Here is a 17886-nt window from a genome sequence, read left to right as displayed (position 1 = left end):
GTGTGGATCATCCCAGGAGCTTCCTCGCTGATGATTTCTTGCCTCCATCCTCGCCCCTCAGAGGAAAACTCAGCAGTGGTCTGGTTAAAACACTCATCAGACCCATCACTCTCTGCTTGACGCCTTCCAGGGGTCTCTCCTCTGAGTTAGAGACACGTCCTGGTTCCGTATGGTCTGGCCTGCCAGCCACGCCAGCTCCTGTGGTCCTTGAACCCAGGTGCGCCTTCAGGGTCTGCCCTCTCTTGCCCCTGTGTGCCAGGTGCTCGTCCCTCCGGTGTTGGCATGACTGGCTCCCTCTCTTCCTTCCTGTCTTCTTGGCAGGGCTACACGGCCTTCCCAGGACTGCTGTGCCAAAGCACCACCAGCCCGGGGGGGGGGGGGGGGCTAAAAAACACAATGTATTGCCTCCCAGTTCTGAAGGCTGAAGGCTGTAAGGAAAGGGTTGGCAAGACCAGTCCCTCTGAGGGCTGGGAGGGAAGGATCCCCTCCAGGCCTCCGTCCTGGGTTTGTCCGCAGACGTCTGTCTCCACGTTCAGGGGGCGTTCTCAGGACGACAGTCACACGGGAGCAGGGCCACATAACCACTGCATCCTACCGTGATCACCTCGGTAAAGACCTCTGTCCAAGCTAGGTCAGATTCTGAGATCCTGGGCGTCAGGACCTCAACATGTGACTTTGGAGGGGACACAATTCAACCCATAGCCAAGGCCTTCCCTGGCTGCCCTGCCTAACACGTCACCTATCTTCCTGGCACTCTCCAGCCCCCTTCCCTGCGTGAGCTTCGTGCTTTCTAGAACCCTCCTATCATCTAGGGCAGTGGTCGGCAAACTGTGGCTCTTGAGCCACATGAGGCTCTTTGGCCCCTTGAGTGTGGCTCTTCCACAAAATACCGACTTCTGAGCATGGGCCACGAAGTTTTAGTCGCACTGTCCGTGCGCGCCCGCACGTGGTATTTTGTGGAAGAACCACACTCAAGGGGCCAAAGAGCCGCATGTGGCTCGCGAGCCACAGTTTGCCGACCACTGATCTAGGGAACTGCTACATATTCCACTCATCTGTCATGTTTATTATCTCTCTCTCTCTAACTGTTCAGCTGGATCAAGGGAAGGGATCCTTGTTATCTTCATGTCTGTCTTCCCATCACCTAGGATGGGACCTGGCACATAGTAGGTGCTGAAGAAATATGTATTAGACAGATCTGATGAAGGCTGTTGCACATTAGTGTTAACTTACAAGAAAGAGAGGGAGAGAGAGACAGACATAGGGTGGGGGAGTGAGAATGAGAGAAGGGGGGGAGAGAGAAAGAGGGAGAGAAAGGTGGAACAGAGAGAAAGTTAGGTATTGGTTGATTTAAGGAAGAGAAGCACTAGGCCAGTTGTATCCACAGGCCCAGGGTGAGCTGTCCTTTCGGCCGCCCCTGCTTTCCTGCCTCACAAAGGGAACCTCACCTCAACCCAGGCTCAGAGGTCAGCCCTTCAGCACTGGTACCGACTGACTCTACATGAAGCCAGAGACAACTGCCCCAACGGCAGAGGGCAGAGAGCGTGTGTCCATCTCCATCTCCTCGGAAACGGTGATGCTTCTGTGTTGCCCCGGGAGCCCAGAGCTTGTGAGGTGCTTAAGAGCTCCCCATCCTGTGGTCCAAAGCAGGGAACAGGAAGCAGGGGGCGGGGCCAGGAAAAGCCCTCTGGCAGCTTCACCCAGGCAGGTGCCCAGGGTCAGTCAGCCGTTTTTCTCCTGTGTTATTAATATGTGGATGACAATGTGGATGCTAACATTAGGGTTGTGCCAACTCTGCAGGCTCTAAGCCAGTGGTTCTCAACCTGTGGGTCGCGACCCCTTTGGGGATCGAATGACCCTTTCACAGGGGTAGCCTAAGACCATCAGAAAACACATATATAATTATATATTGTTTTGTGATTAATCACTATGCTTTAATTATGTTCAATTTGTAACAATGAAATTGGGGGTCACCACAACATGAGGAACTGTATTAAAGGGTCGTGGCATTAGGAAGGTTGAGAACCACTGGTTTAGGGAGTCCTTGCTTTGTCCCAGCTTGGAGCAAGGCAAGTGGGGACTTAAAAGGAAACCTCGGATTTGTAGCTCACTGGAGCTCCCTTCATTGTCCATTGCCTGCTCACCACTGCCCTGGGCACAGATGTTGCTAAATGCCTTGTTGGGCAATGGAGAGAACCAAGGATAAGAGAAGTGAAGTAACTTGCAGGCCGTGGGGTAGAAATGCATGTATCTTGCATTAATCACCAACACCCTCACCATCTTCACTAGTTATTTGAATGCCCACTAGGTACCAGGCATGACACTAAGCACTTTACATGCATTTTCTCATGTGATTTCCATGCAACCTTGCCAGGTAGGGGTCAGAGTGACCCCTGTTTTATAGGGTGCGAGTTCAAGGTAGAGACCTTCGCCAGTGCTTTCAGCTTACAAGTTGGAGCCTGACTTGAACTTGGCAGCATTCTGGCTCAGAGGCCACACTGTTAGCCCTGCTCCTTTCCTTCCAGGTGGCCCACGCTGGGTGGGGGGCAAGACAATGCAGGGTGGTTTCCCCCAGAGTAACGAGTGGGACCTGCTGCAGGAATTCAGATAGGGATAAGGGGGTTCAGGAGGGCTTGGTTGTGGATGAGCCTTGCTTGGGAGGTAGGAAAGGGGTCCAGGGCATATGGTATCCAGGGAGCGGAGAGGGGACTGGGTGCAGGCAGGGAGCCTGGGGAGAAGGCACGAGGGGCCAGAGTGCCGGGGTCCAAGACCGAGGCTTAACCCTATATCAGCTCCCCACACCAGAGGGCTGGGCTGGGAACACAGCGACAGCGACAGTGGACCAGAGCCCCCTCCTCTCCCTTGGGCGGGGGGCAGCAGCTTGGTACCTGGAGGCAGGCCCCCTGTGTGGATGGAGGGCCTTTGTTGGGTTGTTTGTGGCAGGCCTGCACCCAGGGCAGGACTGTGGAGTCAGCAGGGGCACCGGACAGGGAGCGGCGAGGCACTCCTTTCCGGCTTCCGCCCTCTGCCTTCCCTGTCCAGCTCCGGCCCAGCCCAGGTCACTGGAATACAAAGGAGCATGAACAGTTCTTATTTCCCACAGCAGCCAAGCCACTTCCTTGAATAAACCGAAGTAATTAGCTCTAGCAATCACAGGCCTGCACGGCTTTCTTTACAGCCCGGCCGAAGGATCCCAGAGGTCTCTTAGCACAGCCGCATCCTGTGGCCGGATTGCGAGGTGGACTTAGGTCTGTTTGCACAGCTCTGGTGGGGAAGGGCTCCTATATCCTGAATGCAATTCTGGTGGCCTGGGCTCCTCCGGGGAGGGCCCCCCAACCCCAGCTAGCTCTGCATCCCTGTCAGTCTGGCTTTAAGACTTAATACCTTGCAAGTAGCAAATAGGCCTCACATACACTTATTTAGCAAATGTCTGGTGCATGTTACTTTCAACAGGCATTTTCGTTAATAAGAATCAGTTCATCTTCACATGAGGGATACAAGGTTAAGGGGCTTCCACCTTATCAGTGTCCTGGGCCATCGGACCCATCTCTTTGGCCCGGAACAGATAAGTAGAGGCCAAAATGTGAAGCCCTTGTATGCCATTGAGGTGTATTTAGTTCTATAGTCTGGGAGGCGCTATTGAAGGATTTTCAGATGAAAAACACACACATCAGATCTGTGTTTTAGAACAAAAACATGCTTCTGAGAGCAGCTTGGAGATTATGGGGGGCATTTAGACTTGAGGGAGGGCGATAAGGTGGCAGGTTACTGCCATGGCTGGAGGGAGGCGGCAGGGCTGCGCTCATGCCGGGTGGGGGGCAAAGAGGGAGCCGCTGGTGAACTGGAGGACCAAGGGGTGCTGGGCTGGGAGCCAAGATAGTTCCCGGTTTGGCCTTGGTGCTGGCGTCACTCACCATCGCAGACTCTGGAGAAAGGGCCTGCCAGTAGGAGCCGCCAGGAGCCACTGTGGCCAGAACTTGGGGAAAGCCCTTGCCCCCGCCTGAGTCTCCCACGGGCCAACTGCTGTCGGGACTTCAACCTCTTTATCTCTCTCTCTCTCTCTCTTCTTTGGTTAGGACTCCAAGTATCTACTGCAGGGATTTTTCTCAGAATGCCATCATTTTCACTCATGTTCTAACTGGCAATGACAGCCTCTAACCACACAGACAACTGGGGAACCTCCCACCGTCTGAGCAGGGAAGGGGCCTCAGGACGGAGGGCTCAGTGCCCCTCCCAGGCAGCATCCCAGCTCCTGGCTCCATGCTGGGACCGGGACCGCCTGCGGGTCCTCCTGGGAGGAGAAAAGTCTAGTCAGCACCGCCTGCTTCCCCCACCCCACCCCACTTACCCGGAGAAAGCCCGGATGGTATACACTGGGGTCTACCATGGGGCGGGCTCCTTCTTCTCTTCGTAGGTGGTCTGTTGAGAAGGCCTGCATGTTGGTGCGGTTTTAGCGGGAAATAAAGGGCCAGGTAGAGTGGCCAGGCAGCGGGGAAGGGCTAGGGAGAGTGTGGGGCCATCCAAGGAGGATGGGGAATTCCGTCACCTCGTCACCTCGGGGCTGGGTGAAGCGTGGGCTCAGGAGGGGCTGCAGGTGCCGTGGGGAGGAGTGAAGTGGCCGCGAGGCAGATGTGCCCTGACAGCTGACCACAGGGGCCCCTGAGCCACCTCTGAGGCCCTCCGGCCGAGACAGGGAAGGAGCCCTGCTGGACTGAGTAGGCCCAGCTCCTCCAGGGCAAACCAAGTCACCATAAGAGAAGCAAAACCGAGAGCTGCAGCTTGACCAGCTCTGAGAGAGGCTGGGGCAGGGGTCCCAGCTCGTGTTTCCAGGAGCCCAGTGAACAGGAGCCAGGCCTTGCTCAGTAGGTGCGCGGACAGCGTGGGGGTGGGGGTGCGGGTGGGGGGGCTTTCCGCCACGTCAGGATGGGGCCAGGACCAGGAGCACTTTACTAAGGACCAGCCCGTGTAAAGCTGAGGGACCTCTGGTGTAAGGCAGCGAGTGGAAGGATGCACAGTGGCTCACTGGGACCCAGAAGGCCCGAAAGGAGAACCTGCCTGACACGGAGCCCTCAGTGCCTGGAACATGGTTCTGTGGTTCGTGCACTGGGGCCAGGACCAGAGAGTGGATTTCGGGGTTTGAAACTTTGAACAAGAACTGGCTTCTGAGTTGGCAGGAGCCCTTGCCTTTCCAGTTCGGGAAACCCCAGTGAAGAAAATCCCTGAGTACCCGGAGCCAATGGAACATCCCTTTCTTCCCTACTCCCTCCCGACGCGGAGCCTGCTCCCTCCCTTCCTGGCCTTCGCTTGGATTTTATGCGGGCCCTGCCCCCAGGGTGGTGATGACCGGAACCCGCACAGCAGGAAGCTCAGGGGTCCCTCGCCCCTGTGCTCTCCACCCTTCCCTTGTCTCACAGAAGTGCCACTTCCTGGGAAGGAAAGTCCCGAGAAACTCCTCTGGGGTCCCCCATTCCCTTTCCCACGGAGACAAGCCCTTTGCAGGATCTGGGAGGACAGGGTCTCGTGCATTAGGGACTGTTGCCCACGCGTGGGCTGAGGGAAAGGGCAGTTAATCAAGGACAGTGTCCTGGGAGACTGCACCTACCCGCCAGCTCAGGCTAAATTCTCCAGAGACACCCCCAAGCCCCACTGATCCCCAATCCCAGTAGCTTCTAATGACGATGTTTTATTTCTCACTCAAGTTACACGTGCTTCAAAGCCGGAGAGGTGATAGAGCTGCCCTGCCCTGCTCACCTGGATCCCTGAGGTCGAGGCAGGAGACGGGCAGGTGCAGGTGCCAGTAAAGCTCCGGTTTGCAGGCCACACGGCCTCTTCTTCTCTTTGTTCACCGGACAGAGAAGGGCCTTGGCCACTGTGAGTTCAACCTGGGGAGACACACACCCTGTGCGGGGAGGGACCACCACGTGGGCCCAGCCGGACACCAGTGGGCAGGACGTGCCACCCTTCCACCGAGGGGGAGAGAGGGCTGGAGGGACAGGCCACTGGGGTGCAGGGTGCGTGTGCACCGAGACACCCCACGTCCCCCCTCTGCGGAATCATCTGCCCACACCCGTGTGTCAGGGCTCTTCCCAGGCCCAGGCCATCCCACCAGGGCTCAGCGCTTCCCTGGTCCCTGGCCCTGCTCCAGTGGGTGAGGTGATGATGGCGTCGCTGAACTCTCCAAATCCTAGGATCGAAGGAAGCGCTGATTTCCAGCCCCGGGCTTGAGGGTCTGTAAGTAACTCAGGGGCAGCGTGCGTGATGCGGGCGTCTGTGGGCTGCCCGAGACCGCTTCACCCCCTACCAGCTCTCACAGGGAACAAGCGATTTCCGAGCTTCAACTACTGCATGTGATAAGCCGCCCCAGCGCGGGCTGTGCGCCCACACGCATCACGGACACAGCAAGAAGCTCCCAGGCACGGATAGCGTTATTAGCATCATCTTATATTTGGAAAAGCAGTTTTAAAAAAACACTTGAAAATACAAGATAAGGTAACAGTGACATATAAGTTTTCACCTTATATTGCCCGGCCGTTTTTACATATAAATTATTGCTTACTAGCTTCGATAAATACACAGCACAGTCATATATGTACAGAAGCAGAAAGCATGAAATCTGAGGAAGGAAATACTGTTAATGGCAATTCTGGTAATTCAACCCATGTTTCATATTTACCAGCTCCTGCAATGGTGGAAAACTACGGGGTGTGGTCCCTGAGAAGAGAGGTGGGCACCCTGGTTGCGGGCTGTCTATCGGCTAAGCGTTCCCGCCCGCTGACGACGCCACCGCAGTCCTAATGCATGACACGTTGGAAGGCCCGAGTCCTTGCTGCAGCTCACTGATTCCGTCCCAGCATTTAACAGCGTGACACGAATACAATAAATAGGCTATGCAAATAAATAGTGCTCTGCTAAAAAACGTTTAGTATGTACAGCTTTGCTTTTTACAGTAGTACATTTTCATCTAGCTTTTTGGCAAATTTTAAAAACATTTCCCCCCTCCCAGTGTTCAGCACAGTGGCCCGCTCGTCACAAGCAGGCTGAAATTTTAAGGACGTGTTTGAAGCATTGAAAAGACACTCCATGTCAGACAATGGCAGGGCACCCGATGGTCCCCATTTTCATGTTTTCCCCTTGTTTCCGAGAAGCTTGCGGTACTGGTGCCATTTGGGAACACGAGTCTGCGACTGTGTACGTGACGGCTGTCACAAGGCGGCCGGGCTGGGACGGGGACCGAGGGGGCAAGCCCAGCTCTGGGGGCCCAGGCCCCAGGCACCCTCTCCTTCTTGCAGCTGTTTCTCCCACCAGGAGGCGGTAAGCCTCACCGAGTGGCATCTGCCCTGCCGACCGGGAGGGTGGGCTTTTACTTCATCCTCACGCTGCTGAGCTCGGTGCATGCCCCACCTGACTTGCCTGTGGACAGGGTCTGGGTAAATGAACTTCTTCTAAACATAATTGATGATATAGAATAAAGTGAATGCAGGCCATCATATCTATCAGGGAACCATTTGGCAATTGTGCAGATTAAAAGGAGAAGTGACTCTGAAACGCTGTGGTCTTTGGAGCGTCTGTAAGTATGGATGGAGAAAGGAGATATTCGGCAAGGTTGCGGTTGTGCCCACAGGAACCTGCTGTGCCGATTTCTAAGCGGGGCTGGTTCGCCGGGATGCTGACATCCAGACCCGCAGGCTGTGGAGGGCTGTGCTGCAGCGAAGAGAACCACTCAGAAGGGTGGGTGATGGCGGCAGCTGGCAGGTTTCCAGGGCGGAAGGAGATTTTATGCGACCATGACAATCTAAAAGAGCCGGAAAGCAGCAGAGACGTCTCCCAGTCCACCCATCTGTCTAGCCAGCACAAAACCTACTCCAAAGAGGCTGTGGCAAGGATTTGGAGGGAGCACAGCCCACCCCCACTAACAGGGAGCTGCTGAGCCCCACGTCGGCCGCTCACTGTTGGGCAGCTCAGATTTTTGGGAAGAGCTCCATGCTGAGCTAAACCCGGCTCCCACAATTCCACCTTTAGTTCTTTAGTCCCTGGCTTACGTCTCCTCTGCGCTTCTGAAATTTCTGAGAGCTGCTGCCTGGGGCATCGCTGGAGACAGTTGCTAAATTTCAGAAAGATTGGGAGATGTGGACATTCAGAAGATGGGGATGGAAAAGCAAATCTAATGTGAACAAAATCCTCCCTTCCCTCGGCTGCCCCAGAGCCACCCGCCCCGGCTGGAGGAAATGTGACCGCACCATGCTCTCCCCCACCCGTGTCCGCCCACGACGCGGGGCGTGCTCTGCCGACACCATCAAGGTGGGTTTAAACCTGATGCACGTGTGGATTCGTTTGGCCGTGGACATATCTGAAATGAGGTCTAAGCAACGGGTGCTTTGCTGAAAAAGTTCTCTACTAAAGGAACTGCAATAGTTTTCATTGGAGCAAAGTAGATCCTATGTGAATAAAAACTTAAATGCAAAACATGGAGACAATATCAAAATGGGCTTCGATGGTTTGACTGGGAAACGCTCCTCCCTGCACGGAGAGCAGACAGGAAGGCCTGGGCGTGCGGCGAGGCCCTGCCCCCTGCAGTGTGTGATCGGCCACCAGAGAAGCCTGCTGCCCTGGCTCCAGGCTCAGGTCTCCACCAGTGGGTCCCATTCCGGTCCCAGCAGCCGGGAACATTTCTCTAGTGGGCCAGCCTTGGATGGTGCTTTCGACAAAATCCTGTTAATTTTCAGAACTGATGTTTACATGCTCGGGCAGACGCAATCTCTCTGAAAGTTCTACCAACAATCTCCCCGTGGCTCCTTCCAGCGACTCCTCAAGCTCTCTGTGGCTCCTGAGCCAGGACACAGCCCTGCTGTGAGGGGCCAGGCAGCCCCGAATGGAGGTGCTGAGGCGGCAGGAAGTGGTCTGCGCAGGCACTTAGGAGACGCACAGGCGGCCGGGCTGAGAAGTGCACTGGGCTCCCAGGGCTGGAACGGGCGTGGAGCTGGCAGAGGGAGCCGGTGCCCTGGGAGTTTAGCAACGTGGTAGGTATCTAACTGGCCGGGTGCATTTCATTGCTGTATCCCACAGGCTTTTATGAAGGGCAAGGGGACGCCAACCCGTTCTGGAGAATAGCCAGGGTCTTATTTACCGGAGGAGCCCTAATCTATAAAAATGGACATTAAAAAAAAAAAAAAAAGACTTAAAAGACTCCAGGAGAAAAAAAACACCAAAGCCGCTGTCTTGGCTGGAAGGTGAGCTCTAGGACTTGCGAGGGTCCAGCATAAATCCGATGTTTGCTGTGAGACGGGCAATCAGCACCATCTTCCTCCTTGCGCTTCTGTAGGGAGGGAGTGCCGAGTGCCTTGCACATCCCACTCCACTCGCCTCCCTGCACCGGCTGCGACCCCTGCACCCGGCGGGCAAGGAGCCAGCGGAGGCGTGCAGAGCACCAGGGCCCCGCCAGGCACCTCTGACTGCCACCCTGATGGAGCCTTCGAGGTGTCAGGCACTGCGCTCTTTCAAAAATCGTATTGTTCCCAAAAGGAGGAGAGCCTGCTTGCATGTGCCAAGAAAATCCCCGGAAGTTAAACCATGAGTCAATCTCCTAAAGATCCCTATTTTCCTTACTGGCAAAGCCATGGAGCCTAACTTGTCCACAGTTGCAAATCAGTTGTGCAGAAACGGATTTCACCGGCGAGCCAACATCCGTAAGTGACTGTGGGTGCAAAGCAAGGCCTGCCCCGACATTTCCCTTCTGGGACTCAGGGCACGGATGCCGGCGACGGGTCCTCACGGCTCCCCAGACACAGGGGCCTTTGGTGACGTCACAGTGTGTATCAACAGAGACCACGCCTTCTCCCTGGAAATCTGGACGTGCCATCACCGTCTCCCGGTGTTCAGACAAGCCCCTTCTCTGACAGCCTATACACAACAACCTGCTCCCAGGCGACGTAGAGCTGCTCCTGAACCTGCACGCCCTCACTGAAATATCTGGCCACTGCACAAGACAGGCTCCCTGGCCTTGACGCTGGCACATCTCAAGTTGAAAACTGGATGGGATCAACAATGTCCATGTAAGAAACCAGGCTTCTCCATGCCAAGATGCTCTGAGTCTTCTGCCTTCTCGGCCGAGAGCGAGAGTGGCAAGGTGAGCTGAGGCGAGGCCCTTCCCCGCCGCGGGTGGCTGAAGCATGTCTCGTGAGTTACTGATAAAACTCAGCAGCTTCTTTTCTCCCAGGAAAGGGACGTGCTGGGCACGGACGTCCTGTGGCGGGAGAGCTGCAGGTGCTCAGGGGGGCGCGGCTGGGCTCACGCGCGGGGCTCGATCCGGTGGGAGAGCTCGAACAGGGCCTGCTGGCTGTCGATGACGTACAGGTGGGTGACGTAGGACTTCAGCTCCTGGTGCTCTTTTGGAGACATGTCCCCTCCTAATTTTTGGAGGGAAAAAAAAAAACCCAGTTAATCTCATGATGTTCTGGCTGAATCCCAGTCAACCCCACAGTAAGGCTAGTGTAAACCTACCAGGCAGACTGTGAGTCAGACTCGCAGAGGAGCTCTCGATGCTAACCGGGCAGTTGCGTTCTCAGCTCGGACTCGGTTCCTTGGTCAGGTGTTTAGACCCGGCAAGGTGTTTGTCTTACCGACATGTCTGTGGTGTTTACTACCTAACAATACACAGCCTTCAGCAGCTGGGTTATCACCCCTCTCAGAGGGGAAACAGCACAGACACACGAGTGAGTGGCTGCGTGGGACTGGAACCCGGGCCCTGTGGCTCCCGGGTCCGTGGTCTGAGGTCCCGTGTCACAAGACATGCCCGTTTCGATGGCTCTCACGGGCTCTTAATCTCAGTCTGGAGCTGTGGGAAATCACTGCTAACCTGGTGAGTGCACAGACACAATTCTTTTTGGTGTCCTTATTTTTGGGGGGGAAAAAATGAAGAACTAAACGTAAGGCATGGCTGACAGGCACCGCAGGTCCCTAAAGGACACGGCTGGGCTAACATCCACCCCCTGAAAGGCGAGGCGGGGGTTTCCACTCCCCATCCAGGACCCGGGTGGTGCACTGTGACCACACATGTGCCCTGCTGGTGGCAGCTCTGATAAGGAACCAGAGATAAGGGGGCCGGGACAATGGGGCAGGCTCACTTCCCAAACTCAAAAACAAACACATCCACCCCCACCTCAACCCTGGGGCCCCCGAGGCTGAGCTGGGCCGTGGAGGACAATGTGACCTTGAGTGAGTGGCCTGAGGTCACTGGCATCGGGATTTCTGGTGGTGGGAAGGGGGGGAAGGCAGGGCCCAGGCTGCACTCAGTCCAAGCAGAGGGGCGGGGCCTGAGGAGGCTGACATTTCAAAGCAGCTGTTTTTTTCCTCCCTCCTCTATGACCATGTGTTTTGTAATCTAAGGCCTGTATGTCATGGGTGGCTGGTCATTCTTAGGTTTAATAGAAATAAGACTTTCTGGTTTCAAAAGGTAAAAAGCACCAGGAGTTGATGTTTTTACCGTCCGACATTTTTGAAAGTGACCAAAGGCTGTGTCATTCCGGAGGCCGTTTCTGGAGACACCAAGATAACGTGTCTGTCTAGTGAGCATTGGTGTCGAACACACGATGCTACCAAGGTAATTTTGTTGTTAAATGTCTGGCCTTAAAAGAGGAAGACAGAACGAATGGTTCCAATCATGACAATGGACACGTGCAGGCACTCTGTAGTTTATAGGGGCCTTGACTAACATTATCTTATTTTATCCCAAATGCTGACAGTGGTTCACCGTGCCTATCTACACTGTCATTTTGGATTTAGGTAATTCAGTCACATATATGATTTTTAAAGATAGAGAAGTATAGAACACAAACAGACCTCATAGTTATTTGAATTTCTCCCTCGCTTTGTGCTAAGGAGACTTACTCTGGTGATGGGAGGTTTGAGACAGGGCCAAGGTCAGCCCAGCCTTCCTGTCCACACTTGCAGCACATAAACCAGGGCCCAGAGTAAATGCAGCTGAAGTCTTGGAATTAGCCCATAAATAATCGGGAAGCACAGGAGGATGAAAGAAGTATGAACTCATGAGCAACATCATACTTGTGCACTTGAATGGATCTCAGGATAACGTTACTATCGCTGTTTCTCCTGTAACAGCATTGTACTTCCGTGCTTAATGGAGAATTATATAAGCATGTATCAAATGGTATTGATATGAATATTTAGAAAATTAGGTCTTGTATTTATTCGTCCTTTCGAACAGAATTCATACAGATGTTCAGTTGTTTTGTTGGGGGATGATATAGCCAGCCAAGACCAGCCCAGACCAAAAAAAAAAAAAAAAAAAAAAAAAAAATTCTTAAGAATCTGCACCCATCCTTAGAAAGTGCGATTTTGATTTTTCTACTTTACATATATTCTGTATTGTTAAAGAAAAATTGTCTTACAATGAGGATGAATTATTTAACAAAGTAAGTTTTACTTAGCGGACACCTTTGATTGATTTATAATTATTGAATTGAACTTTCTATTTTTTTAATTGCCTTTTATATCTACTGAATCTGCCCAAGGCAAGGGAAGGGGTATGGGCCAGGAAATCGGGCAGACTAGGGGTGATAATGGCTGTGTGATTAACCTCTGAGCTTCCTCTGCCCCATACCCATAGGGGTAATATCTCCATTCACCAGTCACTAATACTGGTGACAGGATCCCACCGCCCATGAGAAAGCTCCGTGAACTCAATAAAGTCAATTTCCTTCCTTCCTGCAATGTTTTAACATGATCGAAACATAATGTAAATTGTGCCCAAGATTTAGAAAAGAACGAATATTCCTACTTACGTTGGCCTCAGTTGGGAGTCTACAAAAGCGCTCAGAACACACCTTTTCAGGGAAAGGCAGCCCCAGACAGGAAATTTTTGTTGGAGAGGAGGACAGACTCTGGGAGGCTGTACTAGGCACATTTGCAACGATACTCCTATGCCAGGAAGGCTCCAGGCAGAGAGGTTAGGGACGGGCCACCCCTGATAAACCCACTGGCAATTCTGTGCCAATGGGCAAGCTAACAAGACTTCCCGGGATGGGGTGGGGCGGGAGCTTCTGACGGTCCAAAGTCACTCTCTACAGTACAATCTTGCTGCCCTATCTTGCCTCCCTCTGCATCCCAAACATGTGAGATGAAACACAGGGAGTGCAGTGTATGTGTACAGCATGCATGTTATACTTCACAGTCTGCTTACACGTTTTACCACAAACCCTTGTGACAGGGTCACCGTCTACACTGCTGCACGCGAATGTACATTGCACGCCGACTGCGATTACTCACCAAACTGGTTGGCCCTGCAGTGTCTCAGGGTCCGGACGGTGTCGGCAATCATATGCTGGAAGGCAAGCAGGACGCAGGTCAGTGGGAGGGTCACTCCGGGTGCAGCCCAAGTAGCATGCTTGCCGGGACAATGGGTAGTTACACCCTCGGGTGTATCTTGGAGCTGGACTTTAAGTGATAATACTGAGCTTGGGTTACAGAAGAGTATTTAGTCCTTGTCTGTAGAAACAGTGGCTCCCACACCCAGTTGCACGAGTCTAAAGGAGCCCCGGGAAAACACACTACAAAGATGCAGCTCTCCTCCGCCCGGGGCCCACCTGTCCCGCTGTGCTAAGGCTTTGCCCTCCAGGGGGTGCTTCACCAGCCCCTTCCTCAGGAGGCCTTACTGAGCTCCCCGTGAACCTGGGAGGCGTCGCTCTCAACCTCCTCACTGTCCTTTGTACATTGCAATGGGCTTTGTGTTGTTGCATTTGTTGTGGAGCTTTCCCTTTAGACCAGGTCCCACCGGCCAGCTCTGCTTGCCAGCGTCTACCAGCTGTCATGCATGTTGACTCCCGCCACCTGCCGAATGGAGGTTGGCATTTTTGTGGAATCAAAGGTTCATGTGTCTCAACTGGTGAGAGGAAGGGAGGCATTCACGAAAGACAAACATTTCTAGAACCTCCAGATCTCCACAAAAATGTATAATTAGATTCCCCCCTACACTCTTTGGTGTTCTACTTCAATGTCTTTCTTTACAGTCCTCTCTGGTCTCCAGGCAAAAGTCTTCTTAAACTCGCGGCTGCTTCAGACGAGATCCCACCACCTCCTATTGGTGCCCCTGCAACCGTCTTCTAAGTGCCGTCACGCTCGGTTTTCCATGATGCAAGAAATACAGCATTTAGGGCAAGGCCACCCTCCGCTCCAGTTCCCCCCATCATGTTCCAGAACAATCTCCAGACACTCTCATCCTGCTCTAGTCTTCTGGAAAGTCGCAGTGATTCCCTAATTCATTTCAGATCAAGATCCAAACATCATCCCATTATTCAGGCATCCGCACTGTTCATTACCTGGTGCCCCAAACCCCTCCGGGTGGCATCACCTGCCATGCCCTGTGCGTGTGCACTGAGCCCAGGGTCGTGCATACACAGCAAACCCACAGGGGACCACTGCTGTCAAAGTTAATACCACAGAACTATAGAAACTGTAGTATGTGAATGTGACCTACTTATTAAATTGTTCTCACAGCTGTATTTTTAAGTGGTGGAACATTAAATAGGACAGTGATTAGAGCAGGAGCTCTGTTGCATGTGTGAAGGAAACAGGCCTGACTCATGTCTGCGAGTGTATTGTTAAGTTTCCTTCCCCCGTGGGCCGCTGTTCCCGGCAGTCCCTCGGCGTCACATTGATTTCTATCGTGTGCCATTTGTGCAGGGCTCAGTCCTGAGCGTGGAACCTGAGCCCTGATCCTCATTGTTAGGCTTCCTGAAGGCGGAGAGAGGACGATACGGTGAAAAGATGATGTTCTTCCCATTGAGGGATGGGGAGGTGGAAGGGGAGAGCATTTGTTCCTCCATGAGGTCACAGGTTGGACTGGAACACGGAGAGCCGCGGAGGCAGCGTGGGGAACAGTGGGAATCTCATTAGGCCCACTGAGTGCTCCTGGGTCTTCTGAGTTAATGTGTCGGCCTGCATCAGCCCGATAGATAATGCACTGAATTCTCTGCTAGCTGGTTAAGCTAATATCCATCATGAGGAATCGACTCCCCACAAGTTAATTCAGTTACGTCCTCTCGGTTCATTATTGTGAAAGATGATCCTGTTTTAGCGTAAGTGAAACCCTGTCCTTTGCTAAGAAATATCCTTAAAAACACTGCCTCTCCTAGGAAATTCAGTTTCATTCCCCAGCATCGGAGTATAACATAGGTTATGTACAATAGATATTTGCCCTTCTAGAAAATTCTAACGACACCCTGTCTTTTTTGTGCAAGGAGGGGGTCAGCAGCAGGTGTGCTGTATCTTAAATGCCATCTACTTCTAGGACTAGGCACCCACTGTGTGTCCTAGGGCCTTATATAACGTAGCTTCTGTCTTCTGAATAAAAGTTCTCTTTAGGAATTTAAAATTGAAAATAAGGTATTACTTACATAGGCTATTTCCTTAACCTTTCTTAACGAAACAAGGGTCCAGATAGTTACTGACCACAGTGGGTGTACACCTAGGTAGACTTTCTTAGTTTTAGCCCCAATGGTAAGTATGACATCTTAGTACTTATGAAAGCAAGACCCTGGGTGACATCAGCAGGTGTTGAAGGCCTTCCCCGGGGCTGCTCGGAAAAACAGGGGAGACCAAGATGCTGGTCAGAAACAAGGAGAGCAGGGGGCCGGGGCCCCTTCCATCGCTCGATCCCCTTTGTGCTGTTATTGAATTGTCCTCTCCCTCTGCAGCACTTAGGGGAAATGACACAATGAGCTTAACCAAACCACTGGTTCGCTCCGGGAGAGGGTCAAGCACCAGTCAGCCCTTAACAATGGGTAACCGTCTGTGTACAGAGTGCAATTGTCCTCCCATATTCCAAGGAAACTTACTAGACCTTTATAGGGGATTCCACCTGACGTGACAAACCCCACCCTATATCCTCGCACACACTCTCCAAAGCTTATCTGGTGCATTGGCCAGGATTTGGAGTAAATATCCACCAAAGGTTTGATAATCCTGCAATCCTCCCATTAATCCCAAACATCAGAGATTAATCTGCCTGGAAACCAGAATGTTGGTGCCTACAGCCTTTCGTTGCAAATAGCTGCCCTGTGATCTTCAGAACATTACACAGCGACACAGAACACACCTTCAAAGAATAAGTACGGAAACCCCAACACTTTAAATGCCCATTCCCAGCTGTGTTGTTTTGACTGTATGTGGTATCTAAATAACTGAGCACTGATTCCAAAGCACTTAGTGCAGAGAGAGACTTGGAAAGTGATAGGCACGTCCACTTCAAAAATAATGAGCCGCAGAGGGATGGTCCTCGGGGGTTACACCTACGGCAAGAAGCCTGACTCCTGCCTTCAGACCCTAGGTGCATGGTCCTCGAGTTGTACGGTGGCCCTGTGCCCTCTCACCCTGTGTGTGGCGAGTTAGAGCAGGGCACTCGGGAGGCAAAGGTCAGACGCCAAACCTTGTGTGGACTCAGCAGTTTGCACTGTTCTGTGGTCATGGTCTGCGTCCCCCACCTCACTCCCCCCCTCCCTCCTCCCAGGGAACCGGGGGTCATTTCCTGAAAGAGTTCACACAAATCCATCACCATGACTGAAAGGTTAGAGGCCAGGATCTATGGACAGGGGTCACTGGTATCATTCTTAACCATGAAGGACAATCTAATTCATGACTAAAGTTCATCGGTCAGACACATCCATCCTTCTTGTCGTCCACCGGGGCTCCTTGGAGCACTCCTATTTTAAACTCACTCAGTTCTGACAGGCAACTCCTCCTCTGCCCGGGACGTGCTGGCACAGAGGCCAGGAGGTGCCCACGCAGAACAAAGCTCCGGCCACGTCCTGGGAATAACTCGGGGGAATCCCTGTGGAAAAGCTCTGGCTGGGGACCCTCCTCCTGTCAGAACTGCCTCTCCACGGTGGCCCCCTCTGTCCACAGGCTGATGACAGGAGGTCCTTCCCCTCACACGCCTGCCCTTCCCATCTCCCCTTCCTACCCACACTGGGAGGTGCCCACAGAGCCGTGCATGCTGGGACACAGAGAGACACTGTTCAAGCTGTAAAACTCAACCTCAGGAGTGTGAATTCCCCAGACAGGACTCTTACGTTTTATTTTTGGTTCAATAGCATACCCTCCATTGCTGATGCTAACCTAATGAAGTTCCATTTTTTAACACTAAAAAGCAGATTTTTTATATTTGGTCCTCAGAACCTTGCTAGCCATGTAGTTTTAATTGTAATACATTTTATTGACAATGCACTACATGCAGCAAATAGCTCCTGGAAATCATCACGTGTTCACTGAAGAAAAGGGCTGCATCCACTGGCTTCTTGGTGCAAAAGGGAAAAGTATACACTTGAAAAGGGAGAAACAATGCGAGCTACTTACCAGCTTCTCAAAATTGACGAGATTATCCAAAAACGTTTTATTTCCCTCGTGAATAAATGTTACATCTGAAAATTAAAAGCAAAAAGATACATGTACCATTAGGAATGGATCAGGAGTCAGGACTGAAGAGGTCTTGAAGCAACATAACTTATTAATTTTACTTAAACATTATGGATTGGCCCATGCATTTGACACGGCACCTTGAAATTGAATCTGTGCATTATTCGAAGTGAAAGGGCATCATTTATGTGTGTGTGAGTGGGGTGGGGGTGGGGAACGTTATAACATTAACGCAAGTATATATTTTGCACTGACAATGAAGTGTTTGACTCTAACTTGCTTCATATAAACTAAGACTTAATACTATTCTATGACCTGACAGGTCCATTATGTTTTTAGGTCAGAACATCAAGCAGAAAACAACAGAATCTCCAGAAATAATAAGATCTTAACATTTATGTATTTTTTTTTAAAAAAAAAACAATTTTTGAGAGTGTAGGGAACCTGCTTTATATAAAATGT

General features: G+C 52.3%; 1 protein-coding gene across 13 annotated transcripts in view; it reads right to left on the bottom strand.

Annotated features, from left to right (window-relative positions):
* Positions 1 to 6420: 6420 nt before the first annotated feature.
* Positions 6421 to 17886, bottom strand: part of RAPGEF5 (Rap guanine nucleotide exchange factor 5) — a 196217-nt gene continuing 184751 nt past the window's right edge. For 8 of the 13 annotated variants that reach the window (XM_036327925.1, XM_036327923.1, XM_036327922.1 and 5 more), the window contains 3 exons: positions 17365 to 17429; positions 13282 to 13336; positions 6421 to 10403 (listed from right to left, as the gene is read on the bottom strand). In XM_036327925.1, coding sequence (XP_036183818.1) covers positions 10285 to 10403; positions 13282 to 13336; positions 17365 to 17429 — 239 coding nt within the window. In that variant the 3' untranslated portion in view covers positions 6421 to 10284. Of the gene's footprint in view, positions 10404 to 10497; positions 10641 to 13281; positions 13337 to 17261; positions 17430 to 17886 lie in introns of those variants that run through there. The other 5 variants (XR_004970859.1, XR_004970861.1, XM_036327926.1 and 2 more) reach the window with 5 other exon arrangements.

The sequence above is a fragment of the Myotis myotis genome, unplaced genomic scaffold, assembly GCF_014108235.1.
Source record: "Myotis myotis isolate mMyoMyo1 unplaced genomic scaffold, mMyoMyo1.p scaffold_m19_p_11, whole genome shotgun sequence".
Lineage (NCBI taxonomy): Eukaryota > Metazoa > Chordata > Mammalia > Chiroptera > Vespertilionidae > Myotis > Myotis myotis.
This window is presented reverse-complemented; position numbering and strand designations above follow the sequence as displayed.